We start from the raw sequence: 21,828 nt of genomic DNA, 5'->3' as shown, positions 1-21,828 counted from the left end.
CGGATTTGCTCAGCCTCACAGAACGTGTTTATGTAAAATTAAATGAACATGGCAGCAAGCTGCGCTTTATTTTTTTTCTAAATGAGAAATCGGCCAAAAAAAAAAAGAAAGAAAAGACAAGCCATATTCTGGGATAAAATATTTTCAAAACATACATCTAATTAAAGATTTGTATCCAGAATGTATAAATAACTCTTTTTTTAGCTATCTTATGACAGCAGCCATTTAATTTGTGATTACAGGTCAAAATACTTAAAGAGAAAGGATGAAACAACTGCTCAAGAAATGTAGCCCCTTAAGTCAAATATATAGTAATTGTTGTTCCATGTATAGGAGGACCCAAAATACAAAAAAACTCTTCTAAGTAAAAACAATCAACTCAAGACCAGGCAAGGTGGCTCAAGCCTATAATCCCAGCACTTTGGGAGGCCGAGGTGAGGGGACTGCCTGAGCCCACAGGCTTGAGAAAAGCCTGGGCAACTTGGTGAGACCTCCTCTCTATAATAAATCAAAAATTTAGCTGGGTGTGGTAGTATGCGTCTGTAGTTCCAGCTACTTGGAAGGCTGAGGCAAAAGGATTGCCTGAACCCAGCAGGTTGACGCTAGGGTGGCCGTGAGCGTGCTGCTGCATTCCAAACTGGGTAATGGAGTGAGACTCCAACTCAAAAAAAAAAAAAAAAAAAACTCAAAAAAAAAGTAGGCAATAGATATAAATAGACGGTTCATCACAGGAGAGACACACATGGCAAATAAGCATAATAAAAAGACAGTCAACATCATTTGTCATTAGGGACATGCAAATTAATAACCACAGGGGGATACCATCAGATATCCACTAGCAAAAGTAAAATTTAAGACAGACAAAATCAAATGCTGGTGAAAATGTCATATATTACTAGCAGAAACCAAAAATGATTCAACCCCTTTGGAAAAATAATATGCTAAATATGTATTTACAATATGTCTAGCAAAGTCACTTCTAAGTATTTACCCGAGAGAAATAAAAACATATTTTCATAGCAACTGTATTCAAGAGCAAAAATTATATATTAATGTGTATGTCAACTGGTGTAAGTATAAACACATTGTGGTACATCCATACAACTGAATACTAATCAACAGTAAAAAGGAAAAAACAACTGACACATGCAATCTGAAGGAATTTCAAAAGCATAATGGTAAGTAAACAGAGCTGGACACAAATTTTAACTATATACCACAGGATTCCATTTATATAACATACTAGAGTAAAAACAAAAGTAGAGGGACAGAAGTCAGGTAAGTGGTTGCCCAGGGGTGGGGCAAGAAGATAGGACTGACTGCAAAGGGGCAGAAAGGAACTGTTTGTAAATATCCTGTATCTTGATTTTGGTAGTAGTAACAACTCTGCATATTTGTTACAGTTCAACAGTGTACATTTCTAAATTTTTTTTTTTTAGTCAGGGTCTCTGTCATGCAGACCGGAGTGCAGTGGCATGATGGCTCACCACAGCCTCGACCTCCTGAGCTCAAGCAATCCTCCTGTCCTGGCCTCCCAAAGTGTCAGGATTATAGGCATGACCACTGTGCCTGGTCAGCGTACATCGTAAAAGGGTAAATATGATCGTATATAAATATATCTCAATAAACTTGAATTAAAAATATAGTAATTTTTCCTTATATATAACGAACAGATTTGCATATGAAATAATCTTTATATCAACTATTTCCACCAAATCATGTTTAGTATACCACAAATAAATTTTGGGTTAACAAATATGTTTAACAGGAGAAGACTTTTCATCTCAATTTTAAATGACTATCATTCAAAATACTCTAAATATTAATATTCAATACTTTTCAGGAAATTAGTGATACTAATCATGAGTGGGTAGGGTTTAACCTAAAGGACTCTCTGAAATTACACGCAAATTTTGTATCTATGTACATATTTGTGTCTTCTGAAGAGAGATCCGATTCTCTCTCAAAGAGGTCTAGAATCCATGAAAAAGCTGAAACTTTCTGTGTGGCTAAAACTTCACACGTCATCCATTTAGGAACAGGAGAAGAGCGAAACAACTCACCATTTCGATTTTGCTCATGCTGCTCCTTCTCCTGAGGCTGACTTTGTGGCTGCCCTGCGCTGACAGGTGGGTGATGTCCAAGGCCGTAAGGAATAGGAGATCCCCGTCCATGTGTCTGTAATAGGTTCATATTATAGGCCATTGCTGCCTGATGTGTGATAATTCGAGGATCAACTGCAAACCTACCCTGGTATCCTGTCCATGGTACCTAGGTCATTACAAGAAATACATTATATTAAGTATATTTTGGAAGGCAAACTGCTATAGTGCTGTTGATTAGAAAAAAGCAAACACACAACTCAGATGTTAATTAGATCAAAATGAATAGCTACAAAGTCAATGCTAACACTCACATTAACATTAACAACTGGTAGAATTATTGCTGTGACTTAACTGGCCAAAAACAGCTCCCTGAATCTTTAGTATGTAAGGGAAAACAGATCATTTTTAGGAAGAAACTGAGGACTTAAAATTGGTAATTATTCCTTGAGGTATTAAGTCATTTTATCGTCTTTATTCACTTATTATATAAGCAAATATATGTCACAGATTAGCAAAAAAAAATCTTTTTAAGTCATAACTGCATAGTTATATAGTTCAATAAACTGAATAAGAGAGCAGGGAGAAAGCTAAGAAAAAGTTTAGCCTAAGGAGTCTCAACTCAAAACATAAATCTTCCGACTTCATATGAATAAACAAATCATTTAATGTTCACTCGTTGTAGGTAAAATTCAAAGAGGTCATTACTTTAATACGTGTTTTTGATTAATTCGTCTCTACCTTAAAACACAGAAACAGAAAACCTGTTTAGGTATGACTAGATATATAATCTCTGCAGATTACCATAAATGGAATAAATAAAATGACATCTGAGCTACTGCCCCTTTTACTTGAGTATAACTGTTAAATGCATACTCTTGAAATTTTACACAATAAAAGCCTCTCTGACTTAGTAAAGTGAAATATAAATCCTACGGGACTTACTATTTAAAGTTGATCATGTATAATGTTGTCAGGTTATTTGGGAAGAAATAAGTCGGCTAAAATCTACAGTCTAAAAGCTATGGGGAGTGGGCATGGACAGTCATTCTCCTTGGTTGCCATGATTATGAACCATCATGATCAACATGGCTGAGAAATGTTTGCAACTAAGGATTTTCCCTTCTTGGAGTGTGGGCAGCGTTGCCAAAGATCTTTGGCAATAATCAACTCTACCTAAAATTACAGTACTTGCCTTAAGTGAAAGAAATTGTTTCCTAAGCTAAACTACTGAATTGAAAATATTTGTATATCAGCAAATTAACAAAATATTCAAAAATCTTAAAGGAAATGAAATGGGTTTAAAGGGTTCAGCAATGTTTTTAAGTAGCAGTAAGAGTTCATAAGGCATGAAATTTCTCAGATAAATTTAGAGTCAAGAGAACTAGACTAATCCAAGCCTCTCTGCCTTCTCCAATCAACTATATTTCTTAGAAGTTTGTAACTTATACAAAAGTAAAAAGCAAAAGATAAAATGAGAACATCACTTTACAAAAAGAGACCAATTTACTAGCTGTTGACTTTTAGCCCAATTTTCCTCAGTAAAACAGTTTAAAAGAATACAAAGCCTTCTACATAAAAATATTCAATGCATAGACTTCTTCATAGTCATTGACAACCTAGTAACAAATTGTAAGCAACAATTCACCTTTCTTTGGTTATTTAAAAATTAAAGGTTAAAGAACTGCTTTAAAAGCAGTTTATGTGCCAGGCATGGCACTTTGGGAAGCCGAGACGAGAGGACTGCCTGAGCCTGGGGGTTCAGACCAGCCTCAGCAGCTTGGTGAGATCTCGTCTCTAAAATAAATCACAAAAACTAGCCAGGAGCGGTGGTGTGTGTCTGTAGTTCCGGTTACTTGGAAGGCTATGGTGGAAGGATCGCCTAAGCCCAGCAGGTCGAGGCTGTGGTGGCCATGAGTGTACCACTGCACTCCAGCCTGGGCAACAAGAGTGAGACTCCCACTCAAAAATAAATAAATAAATAAAAACCAACTTATGGGCATTGACAAGTTTAAAAAGAAGAGGTTGGTAGAATACTATCTGGGATTGTCACCAAATCAGTGAAACCTGTTTTGCTTGATTTAACCAAAAGCATCTAGGATGTCTACTTACAGGCAAAGGCACTGACACAACCACATTCCCTCCATAGACAGCAGGTACATAAAGAATACTTGTCCCAGTGTGTGGGTCTATCCTTTGAACAGGACTGGGAGATTTCCCCAAATTTGGGTGAGGTCCAAGAGGGGGTGGAGGAGTGTATGCTCTAATAGGATTGCCAATAAGTACAGAAGGATTGGGCTGAACTGAAAAACAAACAGAAAAAGGACACACTCAACAGCTGTACATATTCACCTACACAAAAATAATTTAAATCATCCAACGGCAAAATATATTTCCCAGGTTTGCATAAGACACCTTATAATCAAAGAATTATCAGTGTGAAAGAGCAAAGCATATTTTAAAAAACACAAACATTTTATAATACTCTCTAAAAGTCAGCTAAGTGATACAAAGTATAATTTTTATATACTACTATAATTTTAAATGTCTTCTGAGGAGCTGGAGATGTGCCTTTCAAGAGAAAAACCACACACATACTCCCAAGTAAACAGTCTTCCAAGACAAGGAAAATACAACTCTTCAGAATAAAATTTTGGCTTGTAGTTGCAACATGGCCACATATGAAATGAAGGTTAAGCAATTATTATTTTAAAAGATAATTCTGCAACATTTAAATCATTTAAATAAACTCTATGTTGAAATTTGTGCAACCCAACATTTGTAAGATATATTTTCTAAAAACTTATGCTGCAAAAAGGATTAAATGTTTTTCCTCAAAACTTCTTGATATGTCTGTACACTGACACCTACAAAATAACCTCTTTTCAGAAATGACATATCAATGCATTGACATGAACAGATGTGAATAAAGTAAATGTAATTAAGTGGGATTCCAAAGTGACTGTCCGTGTGTGAGTGTGTCTGTGTGTGTGTGTCTCTCTCTCTCTCAAGAGGGAGGGGGGAGGGAGAGAGCATCTCCCCGCCCTTCTCTTTCTCATAGTAAAATCAAGTTTTCATAGAGTTAATGTTTCCACTTACCAATTCCATCATTCTGGAAATTATCATTCTGGGTATGAAGAAGACTTTTCCCCTTTAAAGAAAAAAAGTAATGTATAGTAATTTAAACATGTTTAATATTATAGAGCAATAACCATCTCCCTAATCATCTGCAAATTAAATGTATACAATTAAAATTTAAAAATTGTGAGACTGTAATTAACAACCATTAGACTGCTCTGAGCCAATTTTATTTTTATTTTTAAATTTTTTTTGAGTTGGGGTCTCACTCCGTCGCCCAGGTTGGAGTGCAGTGGCGTGCCCCTGGCCACCGCAGCCTCTACCTGTTGGGCTCAGACGATCCTCCTGCCTCAGCCTTCCAAGTAGCTGTAACTACAGGCACATGCCACCATGCCCAGCTAATTTTTTTATTTATTGTAGAGATGAGGTCTCACCAAGTTGCCAGGCTGGTCTCGTGGGCTCAGGCAATCCTCTTACCTAGGCCTCCCAAAGTGCTGGGATTACAGACTTGAGCCACCATGCCTGGCCTGAGCCAATTTTCCTTTTAAACATTAGGCCATGGCCATCTCAAACAATATTGCTGGCCTCAAATTTTCTCAGTTTCAAATTATGGGTATCTAAAATTCTTTTTTTAAATGAATCTTCTTATAAAAAAGAAATATGCAATCAACATGACTAAAAACTAAATTCTATTCCTCTGCAGCTTTTCTGTAAATTTTCTAATAATTAAATGACAAAACACATAAGTTGTTTTTCAAAGAAAAATATCAGTCTTTAATTCTTAAGGACAAGAACCTTTAAAACAATAACAGGAATATAAACATGATTTGGAATTTATAATATTTCAAGTATAATTCATGGTATATTCAAGTATAAAATTTACTAAAAACACAGAAAAAGAGGCACTGTCATAATTTGCTTAAGAGAGAATGTAGCTAATTGATAGACAGCAATATGTCAATATATATCAAAAGCGCCAAAAATGTACATACTTTAACCCACTAGTTGCACTTCCAGGGATTTACTCAAATGAATTAATCATGAATTTGGGCCCAGATGTCCATCACAGTATGGTTTACAGTGTAATAAATGTTAACAATCTAAATGTCCCTCAATGGAGGACTTATCAAACAAGCAATAGCAAATTCATGTAATGACATACTAGTATAGCATTAAAAATTATGACACTTGTGCAGAAACAATATTTGAGGAGACAATGGCTCTGAACTTCTGTACTTAAACGAAAAATTCTTTTCCCACTGGCTACATCTACCACATATCAAGCCAACTAGGAAAAATAGCACATTAGGCAACTTACCTTTAGACACACACATTTGTTACTTGTACATTACATCTGAAAACTAAAGGAGGGATTTTGTCTATAGCAGAAAGATAAATGCATTCTTGACTAAAGTACAAATATCTGTCAGAAACACCAAATATCCAATTCAGCAGTAAACACCGCAGATTCAAGGTGAGTAGGGAAGGACAGCTAAGATATAACTCCTGAAATCAGCAAAAATAGCCAAAAAAAGAATCCTATTTGGTCCACGCACAGAAGAGAAAGAACGTGCACAGTGACTTGCACCAGCAATAAAAAAAAAACTTCTGAGGAATAGAGAAGGGATGAGAAAAGCAGGCAGAAAAAAAGAAGATGAAAAAGAGGGATTGGCAAACACTGAGATGGCAGAAGTCAGGGAAGATCAGAAGCATGAGCAATTAGAAGTGACAACAGGAATGGCACAGACACTGACAGAGGAAAGGAGAGCCAGTGACAGGAACAGAAGATAAGAGAGTTCCGAGAGGGTGACAAACCTATCACGGACTTGTTATGACCCATCAATGAAGGATAACTGTGTCACATATGGAAGAAGTACAGTAACTAGGTTAGAGCTGTGGTGGGCAGAAGGGGCCCCCCCAAAGATGTCCATACTCTAAGCCTTGGATCCTGTAAATATGATATGTGGCAAAAGGGACTCTGCAGACACAATTAAAGTTATGGACCTAGTTGGAAACTGCCGGGGGTGGGGGTGGGGGTGGCACACCTCATCAACAAGGGTAACTGTATAATGAACATTTATTTATATACCTAATCCTGAATTGTACCCCACATCTTTAAAATAAATAATTAAAAAGAAAAGAGTTATGGACCTAAAATAGGGAGAGTATCCTGGATTATCTGGGTGAGCCCAATCTGATCACATGAGCGCTAAAAGTAGAGAAATTTCACTGGCTGTAGTGAGAGAAATGCAGCAGAAGAAAGAGTAAGAGTGATGCCAGGGGAGAAAGATTCCATGCACCATTACTGGCTCTGAGACACGGGGGACACATGAGAAAACTGGAAAAGTTAGAAGCTAAGAATGACTCCAGGCAACACTCAACAAGGAAACAGGAACATCAGTGGTCACAGACACACAAGGCGTGAGACTCTGCCAAGAACCTGCATAATCTTGGAAGGAGGTTCTTCCCATAGCTTCCAGGTAGGAGCCCAGCCAGCTAACACCTTGATGCCAACCTTGCAAAACCCAGGGCAGAGAAGTCAATCAAGCCAACTCGGACATCCGACCCACAGAATTGTGAGATAATACAATTGCATTAAGTCACTACGCTTGCACTAATTCATTACAGCATTAATAAGATACCAATACAGAGTAGCCGTAGTCTAGGGTACTCCTAGACTGTAAAGCTGGAGGCATGCAAGACAATATACATCTGCCCTCTGCATGTTGTGTAGCATACTGAATAAAAAACACAAATTGGATCCTATCGTGTAAAAAGATGGTGACACATCTACAAGTGTAACTCAGCACTCTACAAGGTTCAATATAGGATACAATTCTTTAGCTATCTATCTATGTGTGTATATATATATATATATATATATTTTTTTTTTTTTTTTTTTTTTTTTTGAGTTGGAGTCTCACTCTGTTGCCCAGACTGGAGTGCAGCAGCCACTCCCAGCCACCACAGCCTCGACCTGCTGGGCTCCGGCGATCCTTCCACCTCAGCCTTCCAAGTAGCCGGAACTACAGGCATGTGCTACCACGCCCGGCGGATTTTTTTATTTATTGTAGAGATAAGGTCTCGCTGTCCAGGCGGGTCTCAAACTATATTTTGACACTGCAGATTAACTGTAGAGTAGTAAATTTACATGGTTTATATGAAATATTCAGTATATATGTAACAATAATCTAGAGTGAACTATATAAAAGTCATTCCAAGCCAGGCTCGGTGGCTCAGCCTGTAATCCTGCGCCTTAGGGAGGCTGAGGTGAGTGGATTGCCTGAGCCTGCAGGTTCGAGACCCGCCTGGGCAGCGAGACCTCATCTCTATAATAAATCAAAAAATCACCTAGGTGTGGTAGCACATGCCTGTAATTCTGGCTACTCGGAAGGCTGAGGTGGAAGGATCGCCGGAGCCCAGCAGGTGAGGCTGCGGTGGCCGGGAGCGGCCACTGCACTCCAGTCTGGGCGACCGAGTGAGACTCCAACTCAAAAAAAAAAAAAAAAAAGTCATTCCATAATAAGTCCAGACTAGTTACATTCTGCTAATAAATCTCAGAAAGTAGTATGCCTTTGGTAGAATGCTCATTAATGCCAGGATTTTTATAAGCAAATTAATTCATATAATCTATTTTCTATAAATAAATGTAGTTCATATCATCTTACCACTTAGTTATCCAAATGTGTTTTTTTTTTCCTTCATTCATTCATTTATGTTTTTTCCATTTATTCATTCAACAAATGTTTACTGAGAGCATACTATGTGTCTACCCTGCTGGGCACTGAGGCTACAAAGGTAAACAAAACCAACACATCTACTGATGACTAGAAAGCGAAACACACACCAGCAGCTAAACACAGAGGGTGAAAAACACTGAACAAACTAAAATCTGTAAGATAATGCTATGGCCTTCAGAGGCTCCATGTCTGAATAGTGTCTCTCCTCTGAACAGCTTCTGCAGCATATGCAAATGAAACGGGTCCATCATAGTGAAACTTCCAAACTCTGCTCCTAGCAAGCATCTGAGGAGCAAGCAGAATGAGGATAAGCAAGCTGCTTTCCCCTCTGCTTCAGAGGTGGCATAACACCCCCCGCTGCTCTACAGGATGCCTGGAGAGGGGAAGGCACGAAGGGTTAGCTGTAACTCCCTATTCTCAGACCCCCTATACTCTGGGCCTTGGCTAAACCTTACTACAGAGCTGAAGTCTTAGTGAGGACAATAACGTTATTTGACTGCTAGATACAGCTCTAGAAAAGCAGGTATCAATTTTTAACCATCACACAGCCTTCTGATGATTTTATCCACATGAAACCTTATTGAGATTTTAAATCGTATCCCAACATTAATGATACCAATTTAAAATATTTCTTATGCATAGAATTGTGTTAAAATTAAGAAAACTTGAAAAAAATTGTATGACTTGGTGTCAAATTTTTAGAAACATAATCCTTTTCTTCTTCTTCTTTTTTTTTTTTTTTAAGAGTTGGAGTCTCACTCTGTCGCCCAGACTGGAGTGCAGTGGCCGCTCCCGGCCACCGCAGCCTCGACCTGTTGGGCTCCGGCAATCCTTCCGCCTCAGCCTTTCGAGTAGCTGGAATTACAGGCGCGCGCTACCACGTCCGGCTAATTTTTTGATTTATTGTAGAGATGAGGTCTCGCTGCCCAGGCGGGTCTTGAACCTGCGGGCTCAGGCAATCCACTCACCTCAGCTTCCCAAAGGCGTGGGATTACAGGCTGAGCCATCCAGCCCGGCTAATCCTTTTCTTCTAACAAGATAAATCCCCCTTCATCCAAAGACTAACACATGAAATAAAATCACTGGGATTTGTTTCAAAATTCTCCAGTGTGTTTACGTGGTGGTGATGGGCTGGGGGAAGTAGATATAGATGAAACAAGATATAGCTAATATTAATCAAGACAGGTGACAGGACTCTCTCTACTTATATACATTTTTAAAATTTTCCAGTACAAATTCAGACCTCACAAAACAATTTAGCAGAAGTAAACTAAAATACTGGGGGGGAGGGCAATAGAGTAACAAAGATAATCTACGGTTCACTAGATTCTAACTTTAGTTATGTAAAGTTACTGACTACGCCATGTGTATATTTAACCAATTTTTTAAATAATCAGGTACGTGAACACTTTGGCGAACCAGTGTGCTAGTGACATAGAAAATAACAGAGGACATCTATAGAATCAGTGAAGAAGTTTTTCTTACAAGTTTAAAAAAATTAGGAGGGCGATAGCTGCTTTGGTCTTTCATTACACAACCTTCCTATTGAGAGAAAAAAGTCAAACGATCATTATTCACTAGCCAGATACTCCCTGAACACCCACTGTGTGGAAAGAGTGAGATCCTAAAAAGCTTAGAATAGGATTTTTTTTTTGTCTTCAGGAGTTTATGGTAATGGTTTTGGAAAAGCAAGTGGATTTAACAAACTTTAAAACTGCGGGATCTTGCTTGGGGTCAGTACACGGTACCATGCTTGAATCTAGCTTCACCCACAATACATTAATTGCTGCCTATATTGCTCAATTAAGTAAGAAGATTTTACTCTATTGTGCTAGTTCTCACACACGTAAGCTACTTGCTGTCCCCTGCAGATGTGTCTCCTGTTTACCTCTTGCCTTTAGTAAAAGCTCTTTCTTAGGCTTCACTCATTCATTTAAAATACTACTAAGCACCTATTATGAGTCAGCTATTGTTCTAGGCTCCGAGGTGAGGGCAGTAAATAATACAGGCAAAAATATCTGCCCTAGTTGAGCTTATCTTCTAGTTTTGGACACATTTCCTCAATCTCCCACTACTTCCAGCCACCCAATAAATTTCTGAGAAAGAGCTTGTTTGCAGACATGGCATTGAATCTTATCTTCTTTCTCTGACCATCATCCAGCTAATTCCTCCACCAAGCCACAGGACTCAGGGGCTAATTTGCTCATCTATGCTTCTTTAGCATGCACCCTAACATCTGGCACATAGAAGAAACTTTACTGTCTGATAAATACATTATTCATTAATAGTTTAAGCTTGAGAAACCTACAAGATTCATTTATGCAGAACAAAAATGCCAAATCACTGAAGTAGTACTGCACATTAGGTCAATTTTTATTAAATTAAGAATATACAACAGTATATTAACACAGAGAATAGGTCTCTTCTCAGCTTAATATCTAATATTTAGCTAAAAGTTTCAAAATATTAAGCCATTAATTACTGCTTACACATTAGGTTTCAGATTTTTCATATGATGCTCAAAACTGATATACTAATTCATATCAGTAAGTTTAATATGCTGACAACTATAAATACATAAACAAATTGGAACAAATACTAAAAGTGTCATTCTCAGACCTTTCTTTTCTAGATGATAAGTGCAAGCATTTTTTTCCAGGCACTCTAGCAAATAAGCCAGCAGTCTCTGTCCAAAATAACTATGGTTCAAAAGTGGAAGTGACCTTGACTCCCTCACTACCATGTCCCGACTGGAATCCTTCTATGCAACAAATATAGGTCAAAATCAATTAAAGTCATCTTTAAGACATCAGTCAAGTTTTCTCACTGTGTCAAGTACAACTTCAAATTAACTAGTCATCAAAAAAGGATTAGAATTATTTTCTTTATACAAATGTTATTATATTATTATTCCTTGTAGAGAATATAAGGCATGTTTTTAACAACTGTGATAACCTTTTCAGCTTCTGTGTTTCACTTACATCTCACTAAAACAAGTGTAGCCAAGGAGACTGGAAGGTTCTATTATATAAAGGATACCATAAGTTATCAGGTACTTAAAACCTTTTAGAGAATGATCATGACATTAAACATGGCTACATAACGCACTCGACTGTCACTCATATGTCCAAATCTAGGCGAGTTCCTTGCAGAAACTGCTCGCCACTAAAGGTGACCTTCAACTCCAGTAAGTAAAATAACTTGGGCCCTAACCCTCGGCACTTCTGTGCTGTTCTCTCCCCACAACTTCGTCCACTTCATTAATAGAGGCTTTACCTTGGGTGGTGACTGCTGCTGCTTGCTGGTGCTTCCTGAATGTTGCAGTCTCAGAGCCCGGGGGATAAATTCAGGCGCCAGTGGATTCAATACATATGTCTTCTTTAGTTCTAAAGCTTCTAATTGGGCCTTGATCTGTTCAAAAGTGATTCCATGTAGGCTATGGTTTTCATGACACAGGGCAATAAACCGCTCCCAAAATTTCCTACAGAAAAAATTTAGATCAGTTTACAATTCAATGGGTGAGATCACAGAAATGAACAAAAGTTACTAAAGATAATTTCAAACCACCTCCACCAACCTCAAATCCTTAAATCGGATAGTCATCTGACTATGATTTAAGTATAATCCTCCTACAGATCACAAGACTGAAAGTTTGATTCTGAAACTACCATCATACTTAGTATTGTGATACATACAAAACAGGTTCTTAATTATTTTGGCTCATCAAGTCAAAGAACACGGTCAATGCTCAACTATCTACGCTAATCCGGAATGAAGTTTTGACATCCACATATGTAAGGATTTCAAAATTGATGGGAATTCATTTTACAGAAAATTTGGACTTCTAGGCATACTCGTGGCTTACATGTAAATACATACTATATATATAATTCAATATAATGTATATAATTCAAATTAATTTATATACATGTATACATACATGCATACACACACACACACACACACACACACACACACACACACACACACACACACACACTTGATACTTCTAAGGTCAAAGTAATCTGGTGCTAGATGACTAAGAAAAGCCAACTCAACCGGGCTCGGTGGCTCAGCCTGTAATCCCAGCACTTTGGGAGGCTGAGGAGTGGATTGCCTGAGCTGCGGGTTTGAGACCTGCCTGGGCAGGCGAGACCTCATCTCTACAATAAAATCAAAAAATTAGCCAGGCGTGGTAGCGCGCGCCTGTAATTCCGGCTACTTAGAAGGCTGAGGCGGAAGGATCGCCGGAGCCCAGCAGGTCGAGGCTGCGGTGGCCAGGAGTGGCCACTGCACTCCAGTCTGGGCGAAAGAGTGAGACTCCAACTCAAAAAAAAAAAAAAGAAAAGCCAATTCAGGGCATGAACTTGAGTCATAGAGTAGATAATCCTCATAAGGATTCTTAAGGAATAACCAGCTACTCTTCTATTCTTCTCTTACTTCACAGATGCTTGTCACAAGCACATCTTACACTATTCATTGAGTAAGTTATAAGAGCTAAATGAACTATGGAAAAAAACTAAGTTGAAATGCTAATTTTAACGTTGATTATTCATTTTCTAATCAAATTAATAAACAATGAGAAAAATACATTTAAAACTTGTTGTATCTGTATACTGTTGTTCCTAAAGGTTAGAAAATTGATTTCTGAACACTAAAACTATTAAATGCATATTACAAAAGACAATATATAAAGTTTTAAAATTGTAAACTATTATAAATAAGCATACCTATGTTTAATATGAGGCTCAAATAATGTTTTATTATGCTATAAAAGATATGATATGGTTTCTTCCCAAGTTGGTATCCTTGTGTCCAGGTGGACAGCAGGTAATCAACATCACTTCAAGAAGCATAAATAAAAAGGTTTATATTATAAAAGTTAGTATATGAATGGGAATTGTGTTATTAATGTATTTGTAAAACACGGTAGAGTTTAATTTCAAACTATGTTTCTCTTACATATGCCTTCTATTTGTTTTTTCTAATTTTTTAAGGATGATTTTAAGAAACAGGTCCAGGAAAAATTTTAGACTTATATGTAAACATAAAAAAAGTTAAAATGCTACAAAATATTAAATATATATTTCTGACCACAGATTAAGGCTACAAGATAGTCATTCAGGTATAGGAAGAGTGTGTTGCCAAGAAATACATGCTGGAAGCTGTCCCTTATTTTATTCTTAGGAACTCCTTTGAAGCTTTTTCCACATAGTAACATGAAAAAATATAAGGAAGGATTATCTTACAGCACTCAGAATCTAAAATCCATCAACTTTCCCACTCTTTTAATAACCGTCACAATACTCACAAATGCATAAATTACTATCAACACAATCTGCCACATACTGTACTTTTTTTAAAAAAAGGGTTTTTTTGTTTAATTAATAAAGTTTCAAAGAGTGGCATCTCATTTTTGTGTTGGATTTTAAGACAGGGCAAAACAACAAGGAAAAAATAGACTGGCTTTTACGCTATCACAGCCTTTAATAACAATGCCTTATTACATATTTTCAATTCTGATTTACACAGCCAAAATACTAGAGCTTTCTCTATTTTTAAGCTACCTTTTAAAACTCCATACCCTTTTCCTATACTACCCTCACTGACCTCAACTACATTGAACAGGATATGAAATAACACCGAATTAAGCAGAACTTTCAAACATCCTCAAAATTCACAAGAAACCAGAGCTCAGTAACAATCTTTGTCTACATAAAGACCCCAGGACCTCAAAAAAAAAAAAAAACCAGCCATTGAGCTAAAGGACATCATTTTAGAAATAACACAACACGTATTGTAAGTTAAACAAGTTAAACTGGTTCCAAAAATAACCTCAAATTTGCATGTCAAATCTGGTATTTGTTTATTGTACCATTGATACAAGTAGTCAAGCTCATGGATTTTGAATTAGACCGAAACTTTGGCTCTGTCATTCAGTAGCTGTGTGACTGTGCAGATTACTTATACCTTTATACCTTGGTTTCCTCATGTGCAAAATGGGGCACCAGCAGTATTATTATTATTATTATTCCTTATTATTGAAAAGTTTGGTTTCGTTTTTCTGTTCATCTTACTTCTAGGATCAGTGATAAAACACTGAAAAAATCACTTGGTGTCCTTAGGTCAAACTGTGTATATATAGGTGTGTACATATACATATGCACACATCTCTACACACACATGAAATATGTTCATATTTTACTGAGTAAATGAAATGTGCTAATGAGGAAATCAGGTTAAAGAGAAGATCTTCTCTAAACACACTGGTCTGAGGTAATGTCACCACTCTCCTCTGGGCCTCTTCCCCTTCAATGCAGATTTGTCTGTGCCTATCCATCACTTCCTGGGAAAGGCGGCATAACCCAGAACAAACAGCATGGGTTTTGAAGTCAGTATGACATCTGTCTGGATGAACCACATAACAGCTGTGCGACCCTGGGCAGGTTTTAAACTCTCAGCTCAGGCCACCCGTTTAAAATGCAAATAAAATACCCACATTGTAGGGTTGCTGGGATGCCTGAAAGACGCAATGTGTACAAAGCACACAAACCAGCATCTGGCACAGAGACGGCTGTCAACAGAAAGCAGCTATTATATTGATGATAGTTTGGTAGGAGGGGAGGGGAGGGAGGAGCTCACTACACTGATTTTGGATTAATAGAAAAATTCTGTTAAAAAATACAACAACAAAAAGAATATATACATGACTGACTTCTAAACTAGTATAATATGCACAGTAATTATTCCTTAAAAATTTGATTGCTACTTGGGAGTATCATAATAGATTTTTACAAATAATGAATGAAAAAAGCAAGGGAAAAGTCCTAATGAACTCAAATTCCTCCATTCTTACAGGACCCAAAAATCATATCTTCCAGATTTACTTGTATTGAGAGATTAAATTAGTATCAAATGAAATTAGTAAAATTAAAGCTTAAATATTCATATGCCCCAATGAACAACTCTTGGGTCAAAGCCATGATTAAAACTGTTCAAATAAAACAGATAATCAACATTCAACATTCCCATTTAGCTATGATTTTTTTTTTTCTTGACATAAGATACTTCCCTAAAAATATTTTACATAGCTTACAAATTAATTTGCAGTCCTTGACACACCCTAGCTTGAGTAGTAAGAAATAAGCAACGAGTAGACTGGTCTTCAAGTTACAAATCAGCCCTGGATATTTCTGACAGCATGGCCTTCCAAATAATTATTCACCAATTTGATCCGAGAAAGCAACGACTTATTTAAGAAGAGTGAAAAATGCTGATCTCATGCCATTCACAGAATACTATGACTCTGTAATAAAGGAGTAAGAGTTCCTTAGAAATATTCAGGTTGGGCTGGGCACGGCAGCTCACATCTTTAATCCTAGCACTTTGGGAAGTGGAAGCAAAAGGACTGCCTGAGCCCAGTGGTTCAAGACCAGCCTTGGCAACTTGGCAAGACTGCGTCTGTAAAATAAATCAAAAAATTAGCCGAGCATGGTGGCACACATCTGTAGTTCCAGCTACTTGGAAGGCTGAGGTGGAAGGACCACCTAAGCCCAGCAGGTCAAGGCTGCGGTGGCTGTGAGCATGCCACTGCACTCCAGACTGGGCGTCAGAGTTAGACTTCGGGGCGAGGGGAGGAGAGCTAGGCACGGTGGCTCATGCCTGTAATCCCAGCAATTAGGGAGACTGAAACGAGAGGACTGCCTGAGCCCAGGGGTTCAAGACCAGTCTGGGCAACTTGACGAGACCTCATCGCTACAATAAATAAAGAATTAGCTGGGTGTGGTGGCATGCGCTATAGTTTCACTACTGGAAAGGCTAAGGTAGCACTCCAGCCTGGATGACAGAGAAAGACCTCAACTCAAAAAAAAGAAAAGAAAAAACTCAAGTTGGTAAATATTTGAAAATATTTGTAGGGAAAGCCCAAAATTAATGTGGCTCAATGGTATTCTCATACCTATTTATTCCTCCAATTGCTTCTAGTTGTTTGTTACCATTTTATGTATGTGTTTTAATATACTACAGTCTAGTCAAACTGTACGTGCTCTCTCACTTAATCAAATAATAAATATAAACAAAAAAAAAGCTGGCTATGGTAGCTCACACCTGTAATCCCAGCACTTTGGGAGGCAGAGACGAGAGGAGTGCCTGAGCCCAGGTGTTCGAGACCAGCCTGGACAACTTGGCGAAACCTCGTCTCTACAATAAATCAAAAATTAGCTGGACGTGATGGCACACACCTGTAGTCCCAGCTACTTGGAAGGCTGAGATGGAAGGATCGCCTGAGCCCAGCAGGTAGAGGCTGTGGTGGCCGTGAGCATGCCACTGCCCTGCAGCCTGGGCAACAGAGTGAGACTCCTACTCAAAAAAAAAAAAAAGTCAAATGTCACAGCAACATTCTAACCAAATACACTTTCAATTAATAATAAAGTAACTAAAGTAAAATTCTCAGGATGATAGACTCCTTAAATACTCGGTTCTATTCATTTTGAACTTAGAATAAATTTCTTTCTCCAATTTTTTTTGTCCTGAGTGGCTACAAATGAATGACAATCTATTTTTTAAATATGACATTAAAGACATGTTACAGCAGAGCTGTTTACATATAAATAAGTCATGAACCCTCCAAGTTTTTTTTTGTTTTTTTTTTTAAAAAGAAAGGTTAATTTGCATAATGTAACCAAAAATTAAAATTCTACTTGATTCCTTTGTTACCAGACTCTGGCTGGACACGGTGGCTCACGTCTGTAATCCCAGCACTCTGGGAAGCAGATGCAGGTGGATTACTTGAGCTCAGGAGTTTGAGACCAGCCTGGGCAATATGGCTTTTCTACAAAAAAGTTAAATATTAGCTGGGTGTGATGGTGCACACCTGTGGATCCAGCTACTCAGGATGCTGAGGTGGAAGGTTCGCTACAGCCCAGGAGGTTGAGGCTGCCATGAGCCATGTTCATCATGATCATACCACTGTACTCCAGCACAGGTGAAAGAATGAGATCTCGACTCAAAAAAAACCACATTTTCCTTATAAAAAAAAAATACTAACTCATTTTTGGAGTTTTAAACTCTAATATGCAAAGCTTATTCATTTTTAAATTTCTTTTAATTATTTTATTTTATAGACATGGGGTACAATTCAGGGTTAGGTCTATAAATGTTCATTATGCAGGTACCATTGCTGATGAGGTGTGTGCCCCCCGCCAGATTTCCACTACTGCCAATTCCACAGCATCCTCCCACCCCCCCCCAGCAGCTTCCCGCTAGCAAAGCTTATTCTTAAAGGTTCCAATCTCCCTTCCCACATAATTTTTCTTCCTGCTAGAACACGAAAACAGACAATAAAATTCTGCCATATCTATAATGCAAGAGGAAACCTGGTTTACACAGTACCATGTACTAACAGCTTTGTCTACTTTAATTCTAATATATCAGAGATCTTTATCTAGGTCTCTTCTAGTATTCTGAACTCACTATGGCAGGTACTGGCATACTTATCAATAATCCCTAGTATATTTCTTTCCTTTTCACAAAAGAATATTATATATTGCTGTTTAAATGCTTTTTCTTTTTAATGCTAACACAATGTTTCAATACTCAAAAGGCCTAATCTTCTACTACGGGCTTCATACTGTTAAAATTCTAATCAACTGGTATAATCACAAGTGTATAAAGAGAAAGTTTTTCTTCCGGTTGATATCTTAAGCATATTTTAGTAAAAATTGTTCTGTATAACTGAATGCTAACAATGTTATCCAAAGACAAATAATGACCATTTCTGATTCCCTTAATTATAAGATCTTCTGGATTAACCAGATACAAAGAATTAACTACTCTGAGAAGCCTGCTGAGAACATACATGACTACAAAAGGAAATTCATCAAAAACTGGAACAGTGAAGAGGAAAACCTGGGACACCAAGCAATATAAAATTTACAACCCATCAAGGATGCAAATGTACACAAAACCACCTCAGGACCCTGCACCAGATGTTCCTTCTTCCTGGAGCACTTTTTTTTTTTTTTTTTAGTAGAGACAAGGCAGGTCTCACCATGCTGCCCAAGCAGGTCTTGAACTCTTGGCCTCAGGTGATTCTCGTCTCACCCTCCAAAGTACTAAGATTACAGGCATGGACCACCACACCTGGCCTCCTGGGGCACTTCCACCCGAGATGTCTTCAGACCTCACCCCCTCACTTCCAAAGTCAGCTTCTCAGTGAGGTCTACCCTCGCCACTAGTTACCATCACAAGCCATCCTGCCCCACTCCCATCACTCCTGAATCTCCTTAATGTTTTATTTCTTTTCCATTCAACTTACCTCATAAAATACTACATAATATTCTTAGTTTATTGTAGATTTCTTCTCTTCACCAATAAAACATAAGCCCCACCAATAAAGTGTAAGCCCCACAAGGGTACAAATTTTTGTCTGTTGTGTTGTTCACTGATGTATCTTCAGGGACTAGAAGTGCTTAAAATATAGAAAGCACTCAGGAAGTATCTGCTGAATAATGGCCGAATGAATACACAATTATGCATGTAATAAATAGATCCAAAGTAGTAATGCGTTTGTGTTCCCATTGGATATCAGGCAATAATAAACCTGATTTTAATTAGCTGAGAGGTCATATAAATGTATACACAGTGACATAAATTACTTCACATTTCCCCCTTAACATCTCAATCAGTAACACATAATTACCTGCATCTTCCAATAGAGCACAGAGCAATGGGATCACCCACCACAGCAACCAGGGATTGTGCTCTTGTGATGGCAGTATTGAGAAGCTTGTAGTTAGACAAAAAACCATAATCTAAGTCCTCTGTGGAATCTTCCAGAAGTTGCTCTTTCTTTTTAATTGGTGTCTGTTTATGTTTACAAGTATGTCTTGTACGTACTGTACTAAGAAACAAAACTCTGAATTGCTTTCCTACAAAAAAAATTTTTAAAAGAAGACTTAAGATTGTCATTCTGAACCACTGATATAATAAAAGCATTGCATTTCTTAAAATGTAATTGCTAAGTAACAGACGTTGGTGAGGATGCGAAGAAACAGAAACCCTTATGCACTGCTGGTGGAACTGTAAAAAGGTCAAGTTGCTATGGAACACAACATGGCAGTTCCTCAAAAAATTAAACACAGAATTACCATAAGACCCAGCAATTCCACTCTTAGGTATACACTCAAAAGAAACAAAGGCAGTGACTCAGACAGATATCTATCCACTCATTGCAGCATTATTCACAATAGAAAAGAGATAGAAGCAACCCAAGTGTTCATGAACAGATGAATGGATGAACAAAATGTGGCCTATACATACAATGGATTATTCAGTCTTATAAAGGTGTGAAATTCTGACACATACTACACGATGAACCTTGAAGATATTATGCTAAGTGAAATAAGTCAGTTACAAAAGGACAAATACTATAATTCTACTTATAGGAGATACCTAGAATAGTAAAATTTACAGAGGCAGAATGTAGAAGGGTTATTACCAGGAGGGGAGGCGGAATGGGGAGTTAGTGTTTAATGTGTATGGAATTTCAGTTTGAGAAGATGAAAAAAGTTCTGCAGACGGATGGTGGTGACGGTTGTACAATAATGTAAATCTATTTAATGCTACAGAATTGCACAAATAAAAATGGTTAAAATAGTAAATTTTATGTTATGTACATTTCAACACAATAAAATTTTTTCCAGTGATGTTGCTGGAACCAACCTTAGCAATTATCTAGTGCCAGGTCCACCCAATACAAAGACCCTTCCTTGAAACACGATCATCTAGCTGCTGGCCAACCAGGGTAGACCCTGCTGATTTCATAAGGAAACCTTCAGAGAGTCCAGTTGGTACAATTCTTCTTATGTACTTCTTACAGTAACATATCTATTCAAATCCTCACTGCATGACAAGACTCTAAATATCTGAATGCAAGGTTTATGTCAGTTCTTAATCTTCTCTTTTCTGGTCAAACAATCCTAGTTCTTTGAACAATTCCTGACTGTCATATGGCAGTTTCTAAACCATTAAATATCCGAGATCTCCTCTGGGTACTCTCTAATTCACTACCAATGTTCTTTCTACATTGCTCACTCAAATTCTACATGACGTAGACAACACATGATATAGTGGAGCTATCTTCTCCCTATGATCTGAACACTGTATTACTCTTACTATTGTATATTCCCATGAAACCTAACATTGTTCTGGGCATTTAGAGTTTACGTCATAGTGCTGCCTCATATATTTAAAAGCACAAATTTTATAGCAATTAATTACATGAAGATAATTATAAGAGTTGCTGACAACTATTCACTTGGGAAAGTCTATGGATACAATCTTTATGAAGAAATTAGTCCTCAGATACAGTATAACAGCATGTGTTGTATGCTATTGTGATTGTAACTCAGCATACAGCTATTATATGGCATTTATATAATCATTATTATAGAAAAAGTTCATTTGTTAATACTTCTTTTATTTGGATATAAAAATTTAATAAACATGTAAACGAGCTCAATCTTTAATTGCCAAATTTGGTGTTAAAGAGCTTGATATGAAATGCATATATAACTGCTTGTTCATAAGAGACTTTTCTTGAGCATTAAACTCAAACATGAATACACTTTAAAATTTAAGCATTTGAATGATTTCATTCATTTCAATTAGCACTTACCTTGAACATTTAGCACCCTTTCCACATTAACATCAGATAATCTCTTCTTTCGAAGTTCCGCACGTATCCTAAACACTTGATCCGCATATGGAGTCACCACCCCAATACTGCCATCATCTAACTTCCCCCACGCTACTGGCCACTTCCTTCTTAACTCTTCTACTCGTTCCACCACTTCAAATACCTGTAAACAAACACACATACATATTAAAATTATCACCTATGTTTGGAG

General features: G+C 37.5%; 1 protein-coding gene across 1 annotated transcript in view; it reads right to left on the bottom strand.

Moving 5' to 3' along the window:
* Window positions 1-21,828, bottom strand: part of HELZ (helicase with zinc finger) — a 164,149-nt gene that overhangs the window by 38,073 nt on the left and 104,248 nt on the right. The window contains exons 21-26 of the mRNA XM_021716430.1: window positions 21,597-21,780; window positions 19,620-19,848; window positions 12,197-12,401; window positions 5,202-5,253; window positions 4,215-4,405; window positions 2,064-2,271 (exon numbers count right to left, since the gene is read on the bottom strand). Of these exons, the coding sequence (XP_021572105.1) occupies window positions 2,064-2,271; window positions 4,215-4,405; window positions 5,202-5,253; window positions 12,197-12,401; window positions 19,620-19,848; window positions 21,597-21,780 (1,069 nt within the window). The remainder of the gene's footprint in view (window positions 1-2,063; window positions 2,272-4,214; window positions 4,406-5,201; window positions 5,254-12,196; window positions 12,402-19,619; window positions 19,849-21,596; window positions 21,781-21,828) is intronic.

Source organism: Carlito syrichta, unplaced genomic scaffold (genome assembly GCF_000164805.1).
Source record: "Carlito syrichta isolate Samal-C Ts95f unplaced genomic scaffold, Tarsius_syrichta-2.0.1 Scaffold308813, whole genome shotgun sequence".
Taxonomy (NCBI): Eukaryota; Metazoa; Chordata; class Mammalia; order Primates; family Tarsiidae; genus Carlito; species Carlito syrichta.
Note: the sequence above shows the minus strand (reverse complement) of the source record. Positions and strands in the feature narration are given on the sequence as shown.